The sequence below is a fragment of the Scardinius erythrophthalmus genome (genome assembly GCF_964197995.2).
Source record: "Scardinius erythrophthalmus genome assembly, chromosome: 5".
In the NCBI taxonomy this organism is placed as follows: domain Eukaryota; kingdom Metazoa; phylum Chordata; class Actinopteri; order Cypriniformes; family Leuciscidae; genus Scardinius; species Scardinius erythrophthalmus.
The window spans coordinates 17,998,013-18,024,376 of record NC_138225.1 but is presented as its reverse complement, the minus strand read 5'-3'; the positions used below and the strand labels follow the sequence as shown (position 1 = coordinate 18,024,376).

Genomic DNA, 26,364 nt, shown 5'->3' with positions numbered 1-26,364 from the left:
AAACATAAAAAATTCTTACTGACCTCAAACTTTTGAACAGTATTTATAATTATATATATGTATGTATCCAACATTACCCTTAAGAGTGCGTAGAAAGATGTTGTGTTTATAATATCATTCTTCATTCTTTTCCACACTCAATCTATCTTTGTAAATGAACAAATAAAGCTGTCATTATATTTTAGTAAATAGGTCCCTCACAAGACCATTATATTTGAGGGTCCTGGGCATCAAAAAGTTTGAAAAAAAAAAAATTGTTTCAGGTGTCAGAAATCAGGCATAATCTGATGTGCAACTTGCATTGATCCCATTGTCAGTCACTGAAATAAAAACAGTAGCTGGTCAGATTTTAATTTAACAAAAGGCAAAAACCCTATTGTCCTGTATTTGTATTTGTCAGAAATGATGTCTTGTAGTGAGACCTCAGGGTGAAGCTTCATAATAGAGATATTCAAATCAAAGAGGCTGAACTTTGGCCATATGAAGAGATCCATGCTGGGAATTTTTGTCAGTGAACAGAAAAAGTTTGAAACCTTGACATCTTTTAATTGAGAATCCCTCAGTTTCAGTCTCTTTGTACAGATAGGCTGCTGAATTGTGGGATCCAGTGGCTTGATTTGAGTCCCTACATTTGAAAGGCTCAAGACATCATTTGCTCTTGCATTCTGGGCACGTTTAATAGAACCTCCAGATTAACGGGAGCGTTGTCAAAGTCTGTCTCGACGCACTTCGCGGTTCCGCTCGACAGCTGCTTGTTCCCTCTGAATGCTTTACCTTTAGTTACAAGTCCCTCAGCCTCAGCAATCACACCGTAGTTTGTAGCTTTCCCTAAAATTACGATCAACTTTGACTTCCTCCATAACATATGGGCTCTTACTGGCTATCGATCAAGCAGACATTCAGAGCCGGAGGCTGAGCAGCCAAAACACACTGGCGGATGCATGCAAATGAGGTAGCAGAAGTAGCAGCTTCAACCCTGGCTTTTGTGATAGACTGGGGGAAAACACTGTGCCAGGGGCCCTTGGCAGTTCACACAGCTTCCTGTTTTCTTCATAGTGTTTGAGAACCTCAGACATGCTCATCACTTCATTCAATAATGAACTCTTCCGAAGGTACAGAGACACAAAAGACCGATATTAGCACGATATTGTATGATGCTTTTGATAAATCGATGCATATTATCTTCTAAAACATCTGTTCACATCATCTAGAATCTCTTAAGCTTCTAAGGAACCTTGAATCATTTAAAACTCCCATCTCATTATTAAACACGTCTTGAGCCTCAGCCCTCTCTATGGCAACTTCTGCACTTTCGCAGAGGGATTTGGAGGAGTTAGATTACCCGGCAGTTCAGTGCAGGTGAGGGATTATTGCGTGACATCTCGGGATCCTTTCACGTCTGTGAAGGTTAAACCTGAGAGCTGAATCAATAGAATCCTCATGATACCATAACTTTTATTAACCCCAGCAGCCGCAAATGTCATGATGTTCCAGAGAGCAGCACAACTAATAAAGAGCAGATCTGAAAATAAACACATCTTTTTTTTTTTTTTTTTAAAGATGCATCTTCGGGAGCGAGAGTCACTTAACATTTTTTCATCAACAAGTGCAATGCAGGATGAACCGATAAGTTGATTATTATTTTCTTGGTATGACTGGTAACTGATAAATGGTATTTTGTTGACAATTGAATAATTCAAACTATGTAAAAAAAATTATAATGTAATTTTAATTATAATTTATATAGTCCCAAGATGTGATGAAATTAATGATCTTTTCTTCCATGTTTGGCCGACACTTGGTTGAATGCAACGGTTGTTGTTTGGATTTAATAATGATTAGAAATGTTTTTTTGAGCACCAAGTCAGCATATTAGAAGGATCATGTGACATGGAAGACTAGAGTAATTGCATCAGAGGAAATGCTTTTTAAAATGTATTAAAAAAGCAACAACTACTTTTATCAAATAAATGTAGCCTTGGTAGGCTTAACAGACTTTCAAAAAAATCTTTCTGAGCCCAGACTTTATAACAGTAGTGTATGTCTATTCATTTGTCCATTGTTACATACAAACACATTTATGTATTTGCATTGTTTGAATGATTAAATTGATGACCCAATAGTTTTTTAGTTTTAACTAGCACTTTAACACTCAGTGGGCATGAACCACTTAGTACCTCCTCTTTTAAACTATGATTTCCATGCAGCTACTTGGTTAATGCTGTAAAGACGTCCACACCGCCAACTGATATTTTTCTCTTCTTGTACTTACAGCAGTGCCACTGCCCCCTCACCAGCGGCTGACAATAAAGGACCTATTTGTGGATGGCAAGCCCAATCCCGAGGTACTGAAGAACCATTTGATCAAAGAGGGACGTGTGGAGGAGGAAGTTGCGCTGCGCATCATAAAAGACGGTGCCAACATCCTACGTCAGGAGAAGTGCATGATAGAAGTGGAGGCACCAATCACTGGTAAGAAAGCAAGAGCATATCTTTAGTAGGGCTTGAGGGAGATGACCATCTGTCTTGATTGGAATGAACTTTGTTCTGGCTTGTGTTTTTCTTTCTTTTTTCTGCTGTGGCCTAACCTAGTTACTAAGAAAAAAGGTATTTTTCCTCATGGAAACTTCATGCAATGTTTCAAATATATTCATAATTACACTTCACTGGCATCAGTGTTTGTACATTTTGCCAACAATAAAATAATGGATCATAAAACTATTGGTCTGGTTGATAAGTAACTTTTCACGTAGGCTTATAATCCATCTGTGAAAACAGTTTTCATCGGGCACATCATATCGGCGGCATTGCTTTTGAGTTTGTTGCAGGGATTGAGTGTTACAAACTGTCACTGTGGTGAATCAGCTGTGGCAAACTGACTCGTATGTAGATCAGTGTCAGCGCCGTTGGTTCTCACTGACAGATATCGTCTGCAGATCAGCGGAGCGCAACACAGGAAACAGTCACAGATTCTGCTGCGGATTGTGGTCAGTTTTGCTTCAGTGAACACTACGGGGGATGTGCAAAAATGACTCAACTAAATGGAGGGTTACCTGAATGACAAACTGCCCTTAAGGAAGATCTGTAAATTTAGTCTGGTTTTGAGAGCTCTTGACCCTTGATTGGAAATTCAGGATGCTATTTTCCCCATCTACTGTATATTCCACTTTACAATTAAACAAAGTAGGGATGCATAATTTATATGTTTTCTGCTGATATTAGAGATTTTTAACTCTTTCCACGTTAGTGTTTTTTTTATTATTATTATTTTTATAAATAAAGGCGCAAACCAGCACCAACATTTTTGGTCATTTTCACAAAAATGTCATGGCCCCCAGAATATTTAGTTGTATGAATATCTGAACATGCAATATATCAAAAGAAAGAACAGACCTCCTCTGCTTTTAAAAAAAAAAAAAGTTTTTCTTTACCAACACTTGAATGTGGGTACGTTTCATAACGGAAGCAACATTTTAAGCAAAAAGCTGATAAAATCGTGCTTTTGTCAAAGACTGCGACGGGATCTGATTCAGTACCAGTGTTGGGGAGTAACTAGTTGCATGTAACAGAGTTACGTAATTTAATTACAAAATAAATGTAACTGTAATCAGTTACCCGTAAAAAATGTGTTATTAAATTACAGTTACTTATAAAAATGTTAATGATTACAAAGGAGGTTACATCTGAATTTTTTCTGTAAAAAGCTAGGATATGTTGAGTAATATAAATTTGGTACTTTGCCTGTTTTTGATGTGCACGATGCCTCCTGCCATTTAAAGGCTGTTTAGTAAAGCGATGCTATTCTGATGCTTTTGATTGATTCTCTTGTTTGAATTTGCAGTGCACCACATCTGCTAATTACATCAATCCACATTGCACTGAAAGCTTTAGGCTACAACCTGTCTGAGAGTTGCCACCATGGCGAGAACAATGCATTCCAGTGGGAAATTGAAAAATCATTTAATCCAGAAATCTGTATTTAACCTCAGAACGATCTCAAACTAAAAAGAGGTGCTAAAGTCTGTTTTTGTGGTGGCTGTGCTTTAAAATTAAATTATTATAATCTTAATTCAAGTGATGAAGAATTTTGATAGTTTGACAGTAATCAATGTTGAGTACTATAGTAAGATTAACCCTACTTGATTTACATGTTTGAAAAGGATTAACAGTTGAAAACATTCATTAGAAATTTAGAAAAGTAATCAGATGTAATGAGTTACATTTCTTTAATAAATAGAAATGGTTACAATACTTATTACATTTTAAATAGGGTAACTTATAATCTGTAACTATGGCTGAGCGATATATCGCATGACATTGTTATGCGCATCTCGTCAGTGAAGCCGGTTCCTCGATTAGTAGTAAATCGCACAGAGCCGTAGTTCACTGACAAGCTGAGCCATATCGCATTAATTATCACGGACGTATCGCCTGCTTATCGCCTATCCTTAAAATAAATGTGCATGACTGTAACTATGTTTGTTTAAAGATGATGAATTTAAACTTTTTACTGTGCACAATGATTTTACGAGTGCGCTAATCAAAGCCACTAAAAATGTCAAAAAAAGGGAAAAATCTAGGCTTTATAAATTAGTCAAGCTCACTAATTGGCTAGTCAGTTGTTAGACAACAAGTCAACCACTTTGATCCATCCCTAGTGACTCTGATCAATGAGAAAATGCATAATAGGAAATTAGTTATGGGTTTTGCTGCTTTTATTTGACAGATAGATGGAATGGTAATGTACAGATTTCACAGTAGAATCACTATCTGTATCACATCTGGGTAATCTTACATTCAGCTCAGCCTTATCAGTGACAAACAGAGCCTATTAAATTTACTCAATTACTTGATGAAGATGTTGTGCTTCAAGGTTTCATTCTTGGAAACGTTGTGTGCATCATGCCATGATATGTCATAATGCAGATAAATTAGAGCTCATCTGTCCTCTATAGATATTACCGTCTTTGAGCACGAATTAATAGATGTCACAAACCCCTCTGGGTCTAGATACATTCTGTTTTATAAATGGATGCAGCCTCTGTATTTTCAGATATAGTGTTGTTGTTGCTAAGTGACAGAGCAGTCTTGTACATGTGGCCGTTGCTGGCTAGATTATGCAGGTAGGATGGATTTAAGTGAAGTGTTTTCTCTATATCCAGTCCTACACTTCCCTAAGGCATTTTTTGTGTGTGATGTGATAGAGAAAAACTTATTCTGTTTTGTTTTAACCATTGCCATTGAACTCAAAATGAGGCAGGTGTTATGTATCGCTCAGTGAACATGTACCATGTCAAGCATTTGTTTTTGCTTCCTTTTCACCTGTAGTATGTGGTGATGTTCATGGACAGTTCTTCGACCTCATGAAGCTCTTCGAAGTTGGTGGTTCCCCTGACAACACGCGCTATCTGTTCCTGGGCGATTATGTAGACAGAGGATACTTCAGTATTGAGGTGAGTGCATGTTTATGAAGCTCACACAGAATCTGCACCTGCAGAAATTGGATTCACAGATTTTCACTTGCATTCCCTTTATACACAGAGTTCTACACGTCCTCCTCTACACGTTTTTTCAATATTTAGGCTAATTTGGTCATGCTTTTTAGCTACTGTTGTAGTCGTAGTTTACTGTTGGGGTGCCAATCAAGGAAGTGACTTCTCAAAGATCTCAGATGCCAGAAAGATTTAGACTTTATTTCACAAGCAAAGTCTGAACGCCCTTCTGCAGAAAGACGCTCCCAAGCAATGATCAGCTCTAACGTATATACCTTCTCCTTGCTCCAAAGATGGTAATACATGATGGTAATACATTCTATGTATTTTGAGAAATAGTTTTGTACCATGTGACATTACTGAAATAGAATTATCTGCTGCAACAGCACAGCTCTCAGGCTTCCAAAGTCAATTCAAAGTCAAAAGACACACAGAAAGGAGATAATAGTGTACAAAAATACAGTTAAATTACTTATTTTCTAAATAATAAAATCTTCAACATTACCAATAGAAGTGTAGCTGTAAATGGGGACAGTCTTTGAAGTTGTTCATCACATTAACAATAACATTCAAATTGGATCATATTTAGAGCTTTAAAGTGCTGGAAAAAAAGTGTGAAGCACTTTGAAAAGTTCTTGAATTTCACTCTTAAAAGTTTGCAAGAACCCTGAAATGAATATTAAAACTTCTTTAACTGTTTCTGCCACAATACCATGGTTACAGTTTGCATTACTACTTTGAATCCATTGTGAATGTTGGTGATTTGTGGACTGAAAAGCCTTCTATAACATGGCACGATGTCTCCTGGTGTCGGCGCTGTTTGATCTGATAGCCATATGGTTTATAACAGAGAATTGTGTGCTGAATATGAATGCTTCTCACTAGATCTTGCAGCGATGTTATTAATTCTGTGGCAAATTCAAACGCTGTAGTGCCTTTGCCGCTTGTTCAAGATTGGCCCGCGAGTAAACCTGTTCTGAGCCTGTGTTGCTCTGTCTATTATTGTTCCAAGCTGATAAACTGTCCCGTGCTGCGCAGCTTAAACAAGTAGCGCTCTTTCGTTTAGTTTGATGTTTCACATATTCAACAGAAATGGTAGCTCTTAACAGTTGGGCAACCAGTACGACCTCTAACAAAATGTAGTCGCACCGGCAGGAATAAAAAGTCTGAAGCCCCGATATTCTAGTTAGCTAACCAAAGTTGCATTGCGTAATGTAAAACGGTCCACTTTGAATCTTCCAGTTTACTCAAGCCTCTGCTTTTCGTGACTTTGATTAGGTTTGCTGAGTGCAGGAGCTGTGAATGATTTAGAATACAGAACAAAAGTATCAGAGACCTTGTTAAGCTGTGTGGTTAAATGGCCTCTCTTTCACAGTCTGTCTCATTTGGACGTGTCACTGTCTGAGTGGAGCTATTTGATAACCTGTCAGACACTGTACCCTTTCATAAGAGATGAGTCATAGAGCATTAAAGCGTGGACCGCTCTGCTTGTCGCGATTCTCCGCTGAATGACTGATGTTACTGACGCCTCACACTTTGATCCTGTGAAGAGTTCATTAACTTGACATTCCCAAGGGTCGCTCACACACTGTGACTTGCATGCAGTTGTTAATTTTCAGTGAAATTTGGTGATTTCCAGTGACATGAGCAATAGCTACCGCTAGTGAAAAACCGCTAGTGAAAATAAAGTTGAACTTTATTCAAAGGAGTCAGGACTTGTAAGTATTTGAAGACTCATTTGAATAAACTCCTGTTTAAAGTTTGGGCTCAGCTTTTAAGTCTCTTATGCTCAACAAAGCAGTATAAAGTAATACAATATACAGTAAAAGCATATTGTGAAAAATTATTGCAATTTAAAATAACAGTTTTTTTGTAATTCCTGTGATGGCAAAGCTGATTTTTCAGCAGCCATTATGCTATTCACATGATGTTGATTTGACGAAGAAAGAGAACATTTCAAATAAGAAAGATTTCTTATTTTGCTGCTTAATGTTTTTGTTGAAACCCTGATATAATTATTTTTTTTTTTTTATATAAATGTCTTTACTGTCACTTTATATCAATTTAATGCTTCCTTTTTAAATAAGTTACTTTATTCCAAAAAAAAAAAATGATTTACTGATCCCAAACTTTTCAACGCTAGTGTATATAGATATTCTTTGCCTCTCATAATTTTTGACGTGTCATTATTTGTTGTGCTAACGATATAAAGCCTTTACATTTATCTCGATGCTCAGGATGTGTTCTCTCTGGTTATATATCTGTGCTAAAATGGGCTCAGAATTGCTCATAAAAGTATGAGCAATCCTGTTCATTTAGCCTGTCATCATCTTTCTCTTCCATTATGGTGGGCTATTTCCTTTGATCCGAGATCCGTCTATTATTAATGCATCCCCAGCCTCCCACCACCATGACCAGCCACCACACACACACACACACACACACACACACACACACACACGTGGAAGGTCTTGGTGTGAGCAGCCTCACCATCACACTGTTCAGTCTCCACTTGTCTGGCACAAAGCTCTCTGCCCTTTTGTCTTGTCTGGGAGAGACCCACTTATTAAAAAGGATGTGAAAAATTTCCATATTTCCATATTTGACATGTCGTGAGTTTTCTAAACCTCTAGATATGCTTTCTCTAGTTGTCTCAGCCATTGATGGCATTCTTTAGGAAACTCTTCTTTATATTGTTCTTAACAACATATTGTACAATCATTTTTTTTTTCATCCTTCCATTTCCATTTCATCATTCCAAGCAGTTATATCATATATCATTATATGACCAACATAAGCTTCAATTTGATTATAAATAGTTATTAAATAGTTATTATTTTAATTGTCAATATTCACATTGATATGAGAATTCTAATGTTAATATTAATATAGTAATGTTAATATAAATATTCATATTCATATATCAATGTATTAATATTATTATTGTGCATATTGAAATTAATATTTATATAAATCTATAATATTGTCCTTTTTAATGCAGTGAAACTATTATTATTGACCCCATGTCTCTCACAGCAGACAGTCTGACAGAAATGCCCTTGAACATTTTTTTTATGGTGATGAGTTTGTTAAAAAACGTGATGGTTGTAAAACCATCTCATATGGTTTACCGTGCTAAAAGTATATATCTCTGAATTCTGTGAAGTCCTCTCCTTTATAACTCCACATCACAAAACATTAAAGCTAAAACAAAAATGTTTAACAATTAAGTAAACTAATCGACCATCTAGTTGACTAGTTGACCATCCTGATCCATCCCAGTTATTAAACCAGGCGATAGCCTGAAGCGGCATGTCAACTTTAGGGAAAAAACAGATTCCCCTCTGTGTCGTCTGCCATTCAGCAATAATAGCCTTCGTTCAGGTCCTCCTCACATGGCCACTATTACCTGCAATTTTCAGCTCATTATTCCTCTTGCGTAGGCTCCGGTCCCGGCTCTCGCACCCCCCGCTCGCACCCTCCTCCGTGTCTATTATTTCACATGTCATTTAAATGCACACCTGTCGTCCTTGGTTACCTTGGTGTCCTGTTCTTCCCACGTTGAGTGGTGTCTGGGATTTTGCATGCAAATGAAATGGGGAGGGGGTGTAGATGATAAATACATTTTAATCATTTTAATTAGGCTATAAAGATTGTGTGCATGTACTCTGTACTGTACAGAAGATCAGGCATCTCACTCGAACGCACTGTATTGCCAAGGTTTTGTGTTGTCGGCTGCCAAACAGTCTATACTTAAGTGTGAATTTTAGATGTGTAAAATGAACCAAACAAACCTGTTGTTTAGAATAAAGTATCATTGGGAATAATTACCATGTGACCACTCACTCCCACCTTTGCAGTCCTTCTGCAGGACACTGATTGTGCCATAATAATTCCATTGGGCATTGAAAACACTCAGGCAATCAGATTGCCTTAAATGCAATGATAATGATTCAAAACTTTCCTTTGCACCTTTATTTGAATGAAGAGGCCTCACATTTTATTGTAGGCATCAATAAAGGGATGTTTTCCCAAGTTTATTAATGTAAAAGACATCCGGTCTTCACCTTAATTTTCCTCGCATAACTATTCCAGCTGACATTAATAGTCAAGTATCTTCGGGATTGTAAATGTCTCTGTCTCTCTTTCTATCTGTCTTTAGTGTGTGCTGTTCCTGTGGACATTGAAGATCAACCACACCAACACCCTCTTTCTCCTCAGAGGCAACCACGAGTGTCGGCACCTCACAGAATACTTCACCTTCAAACAGGAATGTGAGTGCTGTGGGAATGTGCCGTCTAGGGGTGCTGAGAGCTAAGTGATGTGTTGGCTCGAACCGTCCGCAAGCCTTTTCCTCACTTTCACCGATGTCCCCACTTTGATGTCTGAAAAGCTGCATTTTCAGCCAGCTGTCACCAGTTAGAACTTTCATTTTCCTTGCAAACAGTATAACATTACTCCTGCAGTTACAGGGATAGTTCACCAGAAAAATGAAAATTCTGTCATCATTCACTCACCCTAAAGTATGGAAAATAAATACTAAGGCAGTCGATGGCTACCATCAACTGTTTGTTACCAACATTCTACAAAATATCTTTTTTTGTTTAGCAGATGAAAGAAACTCATACAGGTTTGGAACAACTTGAGGGTGAGTAAATGTTGACAGAATTAAAAAAATTGGGTAAACTATCCCTGTGATTTTTCAAATTTGATATAACTTATTAGAGGGGACGCTTACAAAGCGTATTTACTTGATATATATATTTATATATATCGGGTCGGGTCTCATTTATCTTGTTGCTTCAGAGAACCACTTTAGCAAAATAGCAATTCAAATGAATTGAACAACTTATTTTTCACTTAATATGGGTTAAAACTACACAAGGCAGCTGCTCGCACAGTGAAATGTATTATTACATCATGTTTGGCTGGAACATATTTACTGTTTCAATCTCCCAGCATGCCAGAGTCACACAATATTGTCACTGCCTGCTGACACCATTGCTGACTGTTTTGGATCAAATTTAGCATGTCTTGACATTTAATGAAAAAAAAATTGCAATTGTTTTTGAAAAATGCTTTTTATTTACTTTATCACTTTACTCAGAAACACCCAGGGCATACATTAAATTAGTTACACCTTTGTCTACACCGGATGCGAGACAATTGACTCCTATGATTACAAAATCATTAATAAATAAATTGTTAATAATATTTAAATGAAGGGTGAATATATCAGTTTTTTCAAGGTCAGACATCACTTTTGGCCACAACTGTATATGCCTGTCCACATATTTCCAGTGGATGACAAAGGGTTGTGAAAATCAGACCCTTTATAAGACCTTCAGGGGCCGTTCATACAGAGCTACTTTTCCATAGTTCCATGTAAACACACGCTAGACGGACGTGTAATATGAACGTTGCACTCGTGTCTTGTGTCTTTTGCAGCATCTTGTGCAAAAAAAATCCGTTTGTGTGAACAAACCCTAAGACAAAACAGACTTGTGTCCTTCACTGTCTGAAATTGGTCTCTACTCTGACTAAGATCTATAGCACCTTTTTAAGACTGCTCTGTGGCGGTTCATAAAGAACTGCTGTCTTTGTTTTACAGGCTTTACGTGCTCTGTTTTCAGCAAACAGCACTTTGTCCCTCTGAGAAAATAAGCTAGTAGACAGCTCTATTAGAGTAAGGTTTGTAGAGCTCAGTGTCTGGTGCCAGAAAGTGTCCAGGTGTGAGTTATTAGTATGCTAGATAGTGAAGTGGCTAGAGCTCATCTGGCTCACAAAGAGACAAACCCGATGAGCCGTTGTACACTATACGCAGCATTACCTCTCCTAATTTATGAGAGAGTAATGTCTTTTCATTGTGAAGCCTCTCATTAGCATTTGTTTACAATAATTTATTTAAAACCTTAGTTCAATGCAGCATGACCAGCCAAGATCTCAAATAGAGACTTTTTAGGGTTGGGCTTATTCACGCTTCAGTTGCTTACAAATACAGAGACATATTTGTTATCCGAAAGGATATTTCTACACAGGGATTCCTTCTCTCTCCGTCTGATACGGTTGGCCTGGGTTTGCATCTACTGAGCCAGAACCCATCTGCCAGGAGGTTATTACAGGTCTCCTAAAGCCAGTGTTAGATCACATGACCAACCTGGACTTAATATCTGCTGTTGACACCTGAAGTGTCATGCTCTTCTTCCCTTTATGTCATAGAAGCAACTACATTTTTTTTTATTTAATTTTGAAACACCTGTCACTTGTAATATATAAGCTAAAGTGCTAGCATTTGCTAGCATTCCCTTTTTTGTTTTGTTTATACTGTAGGTTTGTAATTGGTAAATTACAGACTGTTTCACAGGAATGGCTACAAATTGAGTGTGCTTGAAAGACGTTCACTACACAAATAGAGAGTTCGTTTTTGGGTAATTTATGGTAAACTAAAATATGCTTAAATATCAGTTTTAATGATACTTATCTGTATGTTCTTTATGTCATGTGTTTAAATTACAAATTTGAAATGATGAAGTTGCCATTTTATTACATTTTAAAATACATCATTGAATAGCACACTACAGTTAAACTTACAATCAAGTACTTTGCATGTGCTTTAGTATGTTAGTCAACACATCAAAATAAGTATACTTTAAAGCATGACTTAAAGAATAATCATTTAGAATATACTTTAAAGTATAACTTTTAATGTGACATTACTAAGTACACATACGTGGCCTTTTATTTCATTAATATTATATTATCTGTACGGTTCTTATTTAAAATATACTTTTAATACAAGTACTCTACAAGAAGCACACTCATTACTTTTTTCACAAGTGAATGCCGGCCATGTATATAGCCTAATCTTTGATAGTATACTAGCGCCAGCAATTAATAGTATATTATACTGTATTACATTTTTGCTTCTTGAATCCAAATGGAATTTAAATGAAGTTTCCTTTGAACATCTGATTAAATCCCTGGTTTTGGTTTTCTATGGGTCAGTGGTAGTCTATTGTGCTTGAAATGAACACTGTTTGCTATTAAGCTCATACAATAGCTTTGAGGCTATTGTGCTCTGCATAACAAAGATGGAGGCGGTTTCATGGTAGAATGTTTAGTGGAAGCCCAAGTGCTCTCAATGAGATCTCTTTTGCAGAGCGAATGTGTAATTCGGTTTGGTGAATAACCCAGCTGTATTTAGTGGAAACCAAGACAAGACTAATGAGACTACTTCAGTTCAGATACTGAAGTATTAATAAGCTTAATCAGCAGCTGAATTAAGTATTCGCATTGCACTAATTAGGCTCATTTGAATTTAATCGAATAGTCCCTGCTGCTTTTGTGTCTGTTTGGTGGCAGGTTTTGTCGCTTTAGGTGTAGTTATTACTGTATGACTGCGTAAAGATGTGCTGGTTGTCATCACGAAATATTATTATGCACAAAAAAAATCTAACATGACCTTGATGATGATGACTTTTACTCTTTTACTGTTTAGTGAATGTATTGATTTAAAGATCAGATCTGTAAGGCCAGTGTCAAAACTGAATTGCATTGAATAACATTGAGAAATGTCAATTTCAGCAGCGCAGGAAGTTGCTAGTTTTCGACATAGTTAAGTTCTCAGTACACTTTTTGATTTGAGGGAGCAGTCATTCTTTCTGTCCATTTAAGGGATCAAATCGACTAGTATTTAAATTGATAAATTCATTAATATATTTTTTTGTGAGTAATATATTGGAAATCTGGAATACGTTTTAAATTACCCCTGCCATCTCATGGTGTTTGGGGTCAGTATGATTAAGGATGCATTAAATTGATCAAAAGTGACGGTAAATCTTAAAAAACATTTATATTTCAAATAAATGCTGTTCTTTTGAACTTTCTATTCATCAATCCTGAAAAAAATGTGGGAAACATGTTCGTGGTTTCCATAAAAATATTAAACGGTACAACTGTTTTTAACATTGCTAAAAAGAAAAAAGAAAATTATTGAGCCATCACAGGAATAAATTACATTTTAAAATTTAAATTTACATAAAACACATGGTTCAAATGTAATAGTGTTTTTCAGTATTCAAAAACATAAAAAAAAAAAAAATCATTAACCTCAAGTAGCCAATGTATTTTTGGTGCAATAAACATGGCTTGTAAAAAAAAATGTCTGCCTAAGATATATTTTGGGAAGGTTTTGAAGAATTTTATACATGTAGGCTACATTTATTTAAATTAAGCTGTGTATGAACATCAAGTAACACTTTACAGTAAGGTTTCGTTAGTTAACATTAGTTAACTACTTTATTGAACTAAGAATAAACAATATTTCTACAGCATTAATTAATCTTAGTTAATTAATTTCAACATGTACTAATACAATATTAAAATCAAAAGTTGTATTTGTTAACATGTGTGAACTACATGAACAATGAACTGTATTTTTATCAACAAAGACTAAAATACTGTAACAAATGTATTGGTCATTTTTAGTTCATGTTAGTTAATACACATACCAATCTTATCAAATAAGACCTTATTGTAAAGTGTTGCTGAAAATCAAATTGAATCATTTTTCTTTTGAGCTGAATCAAAAACTAGTGAATTTTTGCACTGTCAACTCAAATACTCACACTCCTCATTAGACAGTTTTCAATATATCCTTGTCGAAAGTTATTTAATAAAGTGTTGGGGACAGAAACGGCCATGGCAAAAAGACATGTCCCTCCCATCATAAATGACACTTATGGTTTTCTGTATAATAGTTCAAATGCCAAGGTCAGCCTTTGATAAAAATGTTATTGAATGAGTGATTTCTTGACTTCAGTGCACCAATGCACCAAACTTTAATACATTCGTACTTTCCTGTCTTTGTCCTCTTATAGGTAAAATAAAGTATTCCGAGAGGGTTTATGACGCATGTATGGAGGCCTTTGACTGCTTGCCTCTTGCAGCTCTTCTAAACCAGCAGTTTCTCTGCGTTCACGGTGGCCTCTCACCAGAAATCAACTGCTTAGATGACATTAGGAAAGTAAGCATCTGTTTATGTCCTTTTCCTTAAAGCCTTTTTATTGAAAATCAAGATGTGTTCATGTCTCCTCCTTTGTCTTTGCGCTGTGTTATGCAGTTAGACAGGTTTAAGGAGCCCCCGGCATTTGGTCCTATGTGTGATTTGATCTGGGCCGACCCGGGAGAGGACTACGGCAGTGAGAAGACGGCAGAGCATTTTAACCACAACTCAGTCAGAGGCTGCTCCTATTTTTTCAGGTACTGGAGCAAAGCTGTTCATTGGGTCATATCTCCCGGATTTATAGAAATATAATTTACAGCTTTATTGAACATGACTCGCAATAAAAATATTCAAGTGATATTTACCTTGACTTTTCTTTCCTTTTTTTTCACACAAATTATTTGTTATAAATTATAATTCAATTTAATATATTATGTAAATTATAATTTAGTTATAGAAAATATTTAAATTATAATTAGTATTTTTTTTTTTACATTTTCACACAATAAATATTGAAATAGTTCATGTTTATTTTATTCTTTGTTAGATTATAATAGTTTTAAACATTAATTATTGTTTTATGATCTATTTGTATAGTTTTAAGTCAAAGGCAATTGAAAAGTGTCAGGGTTCTGTCACTTCTGTCTAGTTTATTTCTTGGTTTTGTGACAGAGCTCTGACACTCCTGTTTTGTCATGTCTTTGTGTGGGCGCACGGCTTCGAGCGTTCTCTTGTCTGTATGCCTTGTTACATGTGCGGGGCGTGGTGTTTGGATCCTGGCACATCTGTCTAGTTTGGTTTCGGTTCTGTGTCGGGATTCGGACATTCATGCTCCGCGTGTTTGTCCTCTGTTGTGAGCGCACAGGATGAGCTCACGCACGTTCTCGTGCGCTCTGTCTTGTCGTGTGAGAGTGCAGTTTCGAGTTCGCTCTGGCCATACACTCTTCTGTCCACGTGTGTTGTGTGTTGTGTTTTGTGTAACACGCAGTTTGTGTTCTCATTGGCTGCGTGTTCATGTCTTGTTTTGTGTGAGCACATGGCTTGTGATTTGTTTTACTGGCTATGTGCTTGTGTTTTTGTCATGTTTGGTCTGAGCACATGGCTTGTCATGTATGTTTATGAGTCGTTTATGAATGATCCGTTCATTGCGTCTGTCACGTGACAAATGAAAGAGAGACTCGGAAGGTAAAGTAATTATTTATATTCCCTGTAAATTATGTTTGACTGCATTATAATGATTTCTTAATTGCGTAGGTGGATGTGTTCGGGGAATTTGCCTGTTAAAATTATAACATTTAAAGCCCCTTAAATGAACGAAGTGACTCGAAAAAAGATTTGTTCATTTTGATGAACGAGATCGAACAAGAGCGTCAGTAAAATGATCCGAACTTCCCATCACTTGTGCCATGTGCTCTCCTGTCCATTGTCTAACCCCGCCCATCTTGTTACCTGATTATTGATTAATTTACCCCACCTGTCCTCCCTCGTTACCTGCTTTGCTTGCTCTCCCTGTTTATTCTCCTTGTGTTTTCAGACCTGTGCTGGATTGTCGTTTGTGGTTTACCCCTGTTTATTCCTCCTGTGGTTTAGTCAAGTCAAGTCTGTCTTGTTTTCCCTCTCGGGGTAGTTTTTGTTTGTATTTTGTTTTATTTTTATTTTTAATAAAAGCCTTCATTCTACTGTGATTGAGTCCTCGCCTCATCTCCTCAACCCCAAACCCTGTCAGAAAAGTAGTATATGAAGCCATAATAAAAAAGTTTCCATGTCAGTTTTATTGTAATCTTCATATAACAAAAATAAAAAGAGTTTAATTTTGTAATACAAATCAACCTCTAGAGCATAAAAATGCCAAAGTTGAAGAAATGGCTTTGTAAGAGTCATTAAATCTTTATATTTGACATTACATTAATAATGTCCCCCAAAATCTGTTACAGGTCCTGGGCAGTCGGGACGACTGTAAGCAGTTTAAAAAAACTTAAAAGTAAAAGAGCGAGAGAGAGACAATAGTTAGTGGTTGCTTAAAGGTCCTCTTTGTTGTCTTTTAATCAACATTGTACTTCAGAGTCATCAAGACACCTTGAATCACAGGATTCACAAATGCATTGAAATACATATAACTAGATACTTAAATCAAATCACAATAAATAAGTAAATAAATAAATCGAGAAACCTTAACCATATGTACAGACATTAAAACATGTAAATAAACATTTGATATGAAAATGAATGAATTTAATAACTAACCTTAAAAGTAAAAGAGGTTGCTTAAAGGTCCTCTTTGTTGTCTGAGGATGCACCACAGTCGTCACGGCAACTCCTCTCTCTCAACTGTCAACCAGAATTCAGAAGATGCAGCTGAGCTGCCCAATGTAAACTCACTACAATAATAAAACTTATATATACAAGTAAACTGAAATAGACATAGGTAATAAAAGAAAGAAAGAAATATATACAAACAATCCAATATTCCTGTGACCCAACTAAATTCAGGGTGGTCACACATATGTTGTAATTTACACAAAGGTAAAACCATACGTTGTCGAGCTTAGCTTATTTCGACATATTGAACGTTTGGATGTGTAACCAATTTGTTCAAAATAATTAAATTGTTTTTACCCGACTATAAAATAACTCAATCTTGCTTGCTGAGAAAAAAAGCAGTTTCTTTCTCTTTTTCTTTTACTTTTGACTAGATTCTTTATACTTGCTCATAAATGTGCAACAGAGTCATTCGGGCATCTGTGAACTGGTGCATAAATCTTGTCTGATTTACGCTGAACTAACCTGACTGGTGTCACCCAGCTGGTTTCGTTCTGGGTGTATAAGTGTGTTTATTCACTGTTTGCTTGTCCAGCTGGCATTTGTTTGTACCACGCAAACTAAATGCTAACAAAGTGCAGGTGGTTGTCTTATAACTTGAGAGTTCACTGTACTGAGATTGAGTGGACCTAAAGACAATCAGGTCTGGGTGGTATATCCAGTTTTGTGAACAAAATAGTATGTGACAGTACCATTTATATCTATATATACATTATTTTGATGTTGCGAACGCATCTGAAAAAAGCGGAAGACACAGAGCTGCTGCGAGGAAAGTGCATGACCCAAATTGTCCTATAAGCTTAAACATGCTTCATATTAAGGGCTTCAAAATAACTTTATACGTGTGCTGTTACTGAGATATTTATTAAATCACCATTCAGCCTAAAAATACAGAGATAAGATTTTTGGTCCATATCACCCAGCTCTAGTTCATTGGCTTGTTCCGTTCAGTATGAGTAAGTGCTTCAGAGGTGATATGTTGAAAAACTTGCTTGTGGTCTGTCTCATCGCTATGACACCCTCAAGACCTTCTCTTGTTTTACAGTTATGCAGCAGTCTGTGACTTTTTGACAAACAACAACCTGTTGTCAGTAATTAGAGCTCATGAAGCACAAGACGCAGGGTAAGTATTGATTCTGCTGTTTTATGATAGTACGACTAAAATAGCTTGTGCTTTCTTTGCTAATTTGATCTTTTGCTAGGTTAATCTTGTGATTTCAGTGTAGTCCCTCTATGTTTGCCAATTAAAAAAAAAAGAATCATCAATCTGAAACTGTGTATCATTGCATAATTACTCACTGACTCACTGAAAAAAGAGCACTTCCTTTATTGGTCCACGCCAGATGCCTTTTTGTCACACATTTGTGTGTGTTTCTGTTTCAGGTACAGGATGTATAGAAAAAGTCAGACAACAGGCTTCCCTTCATTAATTACCATTTTCTCAGCACCAAATTACCTAGACGTCTATAACAACAAAGGTATGTTAGTTTATGCCATGGTACACATTCTTGTTTAGTGCAGGTTTTCTCAAGCTTTTTTAAACCAAGTATCAGGTGACTGTTCGTAAAACTCCATGGCAGCCTATCAGGTTGTTTTTCTTTTTTGTTTGTTTATTGGTTGAATACTTTCATGAATATACATGACATCTCCCTGTATTTTTATTTCTCAGCGGCCGTATTGAAATATGAAAACAACGTCATGAACATTAGACAGTTCAACTGCTCTCCTCACCCGTACTGGTTACCCAACTTTATGGATGTGTTTACGTGGTCGCTGCCCTTTGTGGGCGAAAAAGGTAAGTGTCCAAACTGAGACCTGAAGTGGGAGTTGTGATTTTTCAGCGAGTGAGATGGTCGGTTGTATTTGGCAGGCCATGTGAAGAAGACAATGCCTTAGAATACAGAAAAACTTAAATTTTAAACATCATATTAAAGTGCTCATATTATGCAGTTTTAAAGGTTCCTAATTTTGTTTTAGAGGTCTCCTGCAATAGACTTGCATACATCCAAGGTCAAAAAACACTTTATTTTTCTCATAATATACATTGTAGCATACCTCTTTTCTCTCATTGTCTGAAATGGGTTGATGAAAGATCTAAACATCTCCTCTCTGTGAGCGTACTCTGCTCTGATTGGTCAGATGGCCCAGTCTGTTTTGATTGTTCTACCACTTGCAGCGCGTGTTGAAAACGAAACGGCCATTGCCATATCAGAATTTCAGATCTCGAGGCTTCCTCAGCACTTGTTTGTTGTTTAAGGGTGTGTCAAAACTAGATGCTGTTCAAGGGCAGCCAGTGAAGAACATAGGCTTATGGAGATTTGTTACAAACCAGTGCAGGTTCGAGCAGGATGTAAGGCTGGAATTACTGGCGACTAGTTTCAGGCAATTCCCAATCAATTCTTCTTTTGGGTAGACAACTCAATTTGTTGTGCAATTTGATCTTGGAAACTTTGTGGACCTTTTACAATCACAAACAGCTATATTACACAATACATGAATGGTAATATCTGAAAAAGCATAATAGGGCAATTTAACATCATATTAATTGTGCCAGTGTGTTCAAGAACATCTTTCATGAAGTCATACACATTTATTGGTGTTAAAACAAAGTGTGCATGGCTGAAAGCACCATGAAAATTTTAAAGACCACTGGATAAAGAACTGCATGGACACAGATATTATGCAAAATGTCAACTTACATTGCCGATCTAATGAGGAGGTTCTCTATTTACAGTGACTGAGATGTTGGTGAATGTCCTAAATATCTGCTCTGATGATGAACTCATGTCAGAGGGAGATGACTTATGTGAAGGTAAGAGTGTTTATTTATACACATAGTATACAACTGAGATTAATTAAAGTTTGGTTAGCTGACAACTGCCTTATGTGCTGATTTCCTCTTGTTTCACGTTCAGTGACAAAATTTAATGAAGAACAGCTTGAATGTGTTTCCAGCTGTGTGTGTGTGAGAGAGAGAGAGAGAGAGAGAGAGAGAGAGAGAGAGAGTGTCTGGTCATCATCAGCGTAGACAGCAGGTCCTCCGAAGTGTCTAACTGTCATTCTGGCTGTCTAAGATGTTCTCCCTGGAGGTCTGGTGTCTGCTGATGTCATCCCATGATACTTCCTTCTTAGACAGATTGTTCTGAAGAGTAGAATTCACATGATGTATACTCTTATGTAAAAATAGTAATATTGGGAAATACAGTATACTGATTTGATACTCAGTTATTATCAATGATGGAAACAGTTTTGCTGTTTAATATATATTTTTTGGAATACTTTTTTCAGGATTCATTGATGAGTAAAACGTTAACAGCATTTATTCATAAAAACAGCATTTATTCAAAATAAAAACATTTCTAACAATATAAATCGTTACCATCACCTTTTATCAATTTAACGCATCCTTGTTGAATTAAAGTAATAATTTCTTTAAAAAAAAATATTCTATTCTAAATAAATACAGTTCTTTTAAACTTTTTATTCATCAAATAATCCTGAAAAAAGTATCTCAGGTTATAAAAAAAATATTAAGCAGCACAACTGTTTCCAACATTGATCATAAATCATCATATTAGAATGATTTCTGAAGGATCATAAGACACCAAAGACTGGAGTACTTGCTGATGAAAATTCAGCTTTGCATCACAAAAATAAATTACATTTTAAAGTATATTAAAAAAGAGAACCATTATTTTAAATTGTAATAATATTTCATAATATTACTGGTTTTTTGTTGTTGTTTTTTTTGCTTTTTTTTTTAACTGCAGGCTTGATGAGCATAAGAGACTTCTTTCAAAAACATTAAAAATAGTAATGTTTCCAAACTTTTGACTGGTACTGTAAATAGACTGTAGGATTGTGGATTTGCCTTGTGTAATTATTAAACCAGAAACTGATCTGCTTAAATTATTAGAGCGAAGGCGTGACGCTCTTCTGCAAATACTCTCAAGCCCACACAAGGCAAATTATGCGGTTGGCTTACATTGTGCACCTTGAAGCACTCCAGGCTCATTTTATTTTTTTCATTTGAGTAATTCCAAACAATTAAAAAAGAATTCCAAACAATTCCAAACCCTTTGATGACAACATTTCCCCGCCTACACAATGAAGCAGTAAGGCCTTCCTCCGGTTTTAAAATAATAGTAACTAAATAATAATTAATAATAGTGATAATAATACATTTAAAAAATATTATTAATAATGAATTAATTTATACATTTATTAGACAAGTAACATATGTCGGGCACAATATATATATTTTTGCACAGCATTCTTTGGCATTTTGGTTAAAACTAAGCTTTATTTTGGCAGCAAACTGAAGAAATTGTAAAAGAAAAATACTACTTGTACACCGATGAGCCAGAACATTATGTCCATCTACCTGATACGCTGTTGGTCATCCACATGCTGCCAAACCTGCACTTACCCATGAAGGTGTCCTGTGGTATCTGGCACCAAGACTTTAGCAGCAGATCCTTTAAGTCTTGTAGGTTACGAGGTTGAGGCACTGTGGATCAAACTTGTTGGTCCAGCACATCATATAGATGCTAAATTGGATTGATATCTGGGGAGTTTGGAGGCCAGGGCAACCCCTTGAACTCATCATGTCCCTCAAACCATTTCTGAACAATATATGTGCACTGTGGCATGGTGCAATATCCTGCTGAAAGAGTCTGTGACTGGCTCATCAGTAAAATTCTAATAAAAAATTCTTCATTATCACTAAATAATTATTATTTATTGCTTAATTTTTATTATTATTATTAATTAAGCTTTATCGAAAATAAAGTTAACAAAGAGTAACTTTCAAATGCAGTTTAAAGTGCAATCACTATTATATTCAGAAATGCAATTGTTTTTCAGGAAGTCAATCTGATTCTCAGCATCTCCACATTTTTAGCTCCCCCTTTCTTAACTGGTTTGTGAATCAAAGGTCCTATGGGGAGACAGTTTTGATGCTGGTTTTGTGTTTCCACAGGTGGAACTCCAGCTGTCCGTAAGGAGGTGATTAGAAATAAGATCCGTGCCATTGGGAAAATGGCCAGAGTCTTTTCTGTGCTCAGGTCAGTCTGAATGCAATTATTTACTTACTTGTTCAGAATATATATTTACAGAAATATATGTATAATATATATATTTTTTTTATTTTTTTTTATTTGTTTGTTTGTTTGTTTGTTTGTTTTTATTCACTGTGCTGTTTTGAAGATAATTACAGTGTAAAAAAAACAAAAAGAAAAACTGTTTGTATAAAGAGCTGGAAAAATTACCTCATACAATGAAGTTTTGTTTTAACGCCACACACAAACTTTCCTCCATTAGGATTAATGAGCTGGCGTCAGTGAGTCATCATGCGGAATAACGGTCTAATTATATTAGACATTTTTCCAGATGAACAATGCCATAGATAATGGAGGAATAGAGAATATCTTGAAGTCTTTTGTTTCTGGTTTTCTGAGCAATATTCAGATTAGGGTGGCACTACAGCAAAGTTTCAAATTGCCATATATTTCCTCTTTCTCCCCCCACCCCGTCCTAATTGATTATGTGCCGTTTAGTTCTTTGAACACAACTCTAATGTGTGTGTGTGTGTGTGTGTGTGTGTGTGTGTGTGTGTGTGTGTGTGTGTGTGTGTGTGTGTGTGTGTGTGTGTGTGTGTGTGTGTGTGTGTGTGTGTGTGTGTGTGTGTGTGTGTGTGTGTGTGTGTGTGTGTGTGTGTGTGTGTGTGTGTGTGTGTGTGTGTGTGTGTGTGTGTGTGTGTGTGTTGGGCCTCAGGGAAGAGAGCGAGAGTGTACTGACCCTCAAAGGGCTCACCCCAACCGGAACGCTACCTGTCGGAGTGTTGTCTGGAGGCAAGCAGACCTTACAGAGTGGTAAGTGAGCATGTTTGTGGTTTTGTAATGGTAGATTAGAGAAGTGCATTTGAGGGCCTATCGCATCCAACCCGGAAGTCATAATGTATCATCATCATCACCACGTGTGACTCTGCACTGGCCCACATACTAAAGCAGAAAGTACCAGCACACGGCAGCTAGAATTAGCTTTGGTATGCCAGATACTAAAGATGCTGATCTGTCTCCCTCCCTCGTGCTGAAATGCATCAGAACTCATAGTGGTAGATACTGATGAGGGCTGTGCTCTCCATCTCCATGAGCTTTTCTGGGCTGCACCCGGCTGCTTCATTCACTTCTTAGAAACCTTCCGGTACTAGCTGCAGAATCACTGGCCACACCCCCAGCTGCTCAGATCCTTATTGCTGATCTTTTAAATGGGCAAATTTTGTGAAAAGTCAAGGTCAAAAAGATATGTTTTGTATAAAGAAAATTAAACTATTTTAGGACCATTGAATTTGCCTTTTTGCATTTTGGGACATTATTTTCACAACAGTTAAAGTTCACCCTAAAATCAATATTCTGTCATTATTGTTTATTTGCTTTCTTTGATGGAAGTGTAAAGCTTTTAAACTTGAAAAAGAATACAGGAAGATCATGTGTGTAAAAAAATATATATGTATATTTACATATATATACATATACATATATGTATATGTGTATATATGTATGTATATATATATATATATGTATATGTGTATATATGTATAATTTTCAGCATCATTACTCTAGTTTTCAGTGTCACATGATCCTTCAGAAATTATTCTAATATGCTGATTTGGTGTTCAAGAAACAGTTGAAAACAGCTGTGCTTCTTAATATTGTTGTGGAAGTTGATACATTTTCAGAAAAAAAATATATCATATGAATAGAATGTTCAAAAGAACATTTACTGTTTTTAAAATAGATTTTCCTTGTAGCAATTTATTCTTTACTGTCACTTTTGATGAATGCATCCTTGATAAATAAAAGTGCTTATTTAAAAACAACAACAACAACAACAAAAAAACTTACTGACCCCAAACTTTCGATGTGATTTATTTTTTTTACTTTTAATATTACATTAAGGACAATGAGTTTGTTTGTATCAAAGTCATGAGAATTGATGAAACGGGATTAATTGTCAAATAATGTCTCAGTTCAAGAAATCTTGATGTTCTTAAAAATAGGCTTCATTTTCTTTAATTCAAATATAATGTTGTATAATCACAATTACACAAACTGCCAAGCTTATTCTGGACACTATGTACACCTGTTACATCCTGCTGTCCACCTATGAACTAATGTAATGTTTACACTGATTATTTGCCTATGTGCTGTATAAAGCCCTTCCCTTGTAGGCTCACATTCAGCCACCTGCACTACAGAGATTCTGAGAACTCAGAGAGCCAATCAGAGGGTGATTGTCATGAGAGCTGCATCATGACTCTCTGGATTGACCTGTCCACTCTGACTAGACGAATTTCTTGGCGAGGTGCCTAGGACTAAAGGTCATTAAAGGCCAATGGCGTAGGGAACGTTGTGCAAGTGAGCAGTGAAGGAGTGAGGGAGGGAAATCAGAGGGAGGCCGTGGGTGGATGTCGCTATTTGAAGTACATATAGAAAATTCAGTGACCTTTAAGAGGCCGGATTCATTGTCTATGTGTGTCAGACATCAAGCCAACTAGACCTGCGGAACAGAGAGGAATATTAAAGAAACTACGAAGCTGTTGCCCTGATCTTAAGACAAGACCTTAGGACAGTAGGACGTTTCCAGCTATAACTATCCAATAAGTCCTTCATGTACTCTGAAAATGATATATTATGAGATGGTTTGGTTGTCTGATAACCATCCTCTCCTGTCAGCTGATACAGCATTGATTAGTTGTGTCTGCCTGCATTTTGTGACTGTGGAAATTTCCAAATCAGAGATCAATTCAAAATATGTATTTAAATAATATTTAGTATTCACTGATTCTTGAGACTTGGGACAAAACGTGTTGAAATGCTTCTACTTTGAAGATAATCCCTAAAATTTTCTTAACTGATCCCGCCCACTGCCAATTTACCCAATAGTATTTCGTCTCCCCGGGTTACCAGTCGGTGGAAAACACGGCAGCAATGGAAGCCAGAAAATGAAATGGGTCAGAGATCACAGATTCTACCCGACGTAAAAAGCCTCGGCATCCATCTAAAAAGCAGCTCTATGAACAGAGCAAAGTATACATTAGCTGATCAATTTACAGTGTAAGGCTTGTCACTTTCCCTTGTCAATTGCGCTCGTTCCTGTTGCATGTCCTCAATCTGGCTACCCGCCTGAGCGTCGAGTCTCCCTCCAATATTTAAAATTTGGACTGCAGTACCTATTTCAACCACTAGCTGTCAATATTGCATACTGTTTTACCCCAGTACTGTAGAATCTGATTGTAAAGAACTAACTGCTTTTTCTCTAACTGACTCTCTGTTCTCTGTGTACACTACTGTCCGATTCTTTAACTACTAATATTACTGCATTGCTGTGGTGTATGGGTTAATATGCTTGGGGGTTGAATGTGATCACAATGATATAACCTCTTTTTCCATTCATTTTGGGCTACTTCCTGCTGCGCTTGCTAATACAGCCACCATAGACGCAAAGGAGGGTCGAGGTACGCTCGCAGTACTGTGTCATATCCTTCCTCAATAAGTTGTACTGTCTTTCCCCTATGTGTCTTTTCATGCCTTGCTGTTCACTTCAGTGTCTGTGTGTGTCTCAGACTAATCATGGAAAATCTGTATTCTTGCACCACCATATTTTTGTGAATTTAATTGAAAGCAGCCTAACAAAGCAATAGGGCATTTCTTTCCCTGATGAGATTCAGATTTGACAAAAGAGCCTGAAATTACTCTTGGCCAGTATTTTTAATGATATATGATGGATGGGACACTTGAAACCGTCCATGTAGTCATGGAATGAGGCTTCCAGCCCCGGCTCTGCTCCACCTCAATAATTCGATGTTGCCTGCTGACCGGAGGGGTTTGCTGGTTAGTCCCGGGTCCTGGCTAGAGCGTGCTAATTCTCATGCTCCCATATGATTGGCGGAGAGGTCGAGACCTCCCTCCGCCGAGTATTTTCAGATTCTAATCTTGTTACGACTGCACACCTAAGACTGTCTGTTCCCGTTCACGCTTAACACTCTTGCCCGAGGCCTCTCGCCTGCTGCTGTAATGTACCAAGGCTCTAAGCTATTGTGGAAACAAACACACACACACACACACACACACACACGCTGGCATGAAATGTGTGCCAGAGTAAGATACTCTTGCTGTCGAGTTGCTGACCTGATTTCTAAGTTCAGCTGCATCTCCATTTTTTTTTTTTCTCCATTTGAATGGGCATCTTGTGTTTGCTCTGTCAACTGGAACCGGTCATGATTCACCTAGGCAATTGCCTGGTGTTTTCAAAAATGTCACAGGACATAATAAGCCTGGCAGTTGTGCAAGAATCAGCTTTCCTGTTTGTGCGTGGTGTTTGGTTAAATATGTGTTCAGTTCAAGCTCTTTTAGAGGTTTAAATAATGAGTGATATCCATCAGAATGTTGAATTGAATTGGCTCAATCTCATTTTATTCCATGTTGTAAACTTTTTCTCTTTTTTGCACAATATAAATATTATATATATATATATATAAGGTGTAGG

The 26,364-nt window shown here is 36.7% G+C and overlaps 1 protein-coding gene across 2 annotated transcripts in view; it reads left to right on the top strand.

The window, feature by feature from the left end:
- ppp3cca (protein phosphatase 3, catalytic subunit, gamma isozyme, a) overlaps positions 1–26,364 on the top strand; it is a 36,618-nt gene that overhangs the window by 6,472 nt on the left and 3,782 nt on the right. The window contains exons 2-13 of one of the 2 annotated variants that reach the window (XM_081366734.1): positions 2,275–2,472; positions 5,329–5,453; positions 9,655–9,766; positions 14,372–14,517; positions 14,614–14,753; positions 17,861–17,938; positions 18,199–18,293; positions 18,485–18,610; positions 19,550–19,627; positions 21,797–21,881; positions 22,591–22,688; positions 25,307–25,333. In XM_081366734.1, the coding sequence (XP_081222860.1) occupies positions 2,275–2,472; positions 5,329–5,453; positions 9,655–9,766; positions 14,372–14,517; positions 14,614–14,753; positions 17,861–17,938; positions 18,199–18,293; positions 18,485–18,610; positions 19,550–19,627; positions 21,797–21,881; positions 22,591–22,688; positions 25,307–25,333 (1,308 nt within the window). The remainder of the gene's footprint in view (positions 1–2,274; positions 2,473–5,328; positions 5,454–9,654; positions 9,767–14,371; positions 14,518–14,613; positions 14,754–17,860; positions 17,939–18,198; positions 18,294–18,484; positions 18,611–19,549; positions 19,628–21,796; positions 21,882–22,590; positions 22,689–25,306; positions 25,334–26,364) is intronic. The other variant, XM_081366735.1, reaches the window with a different exon arrangement.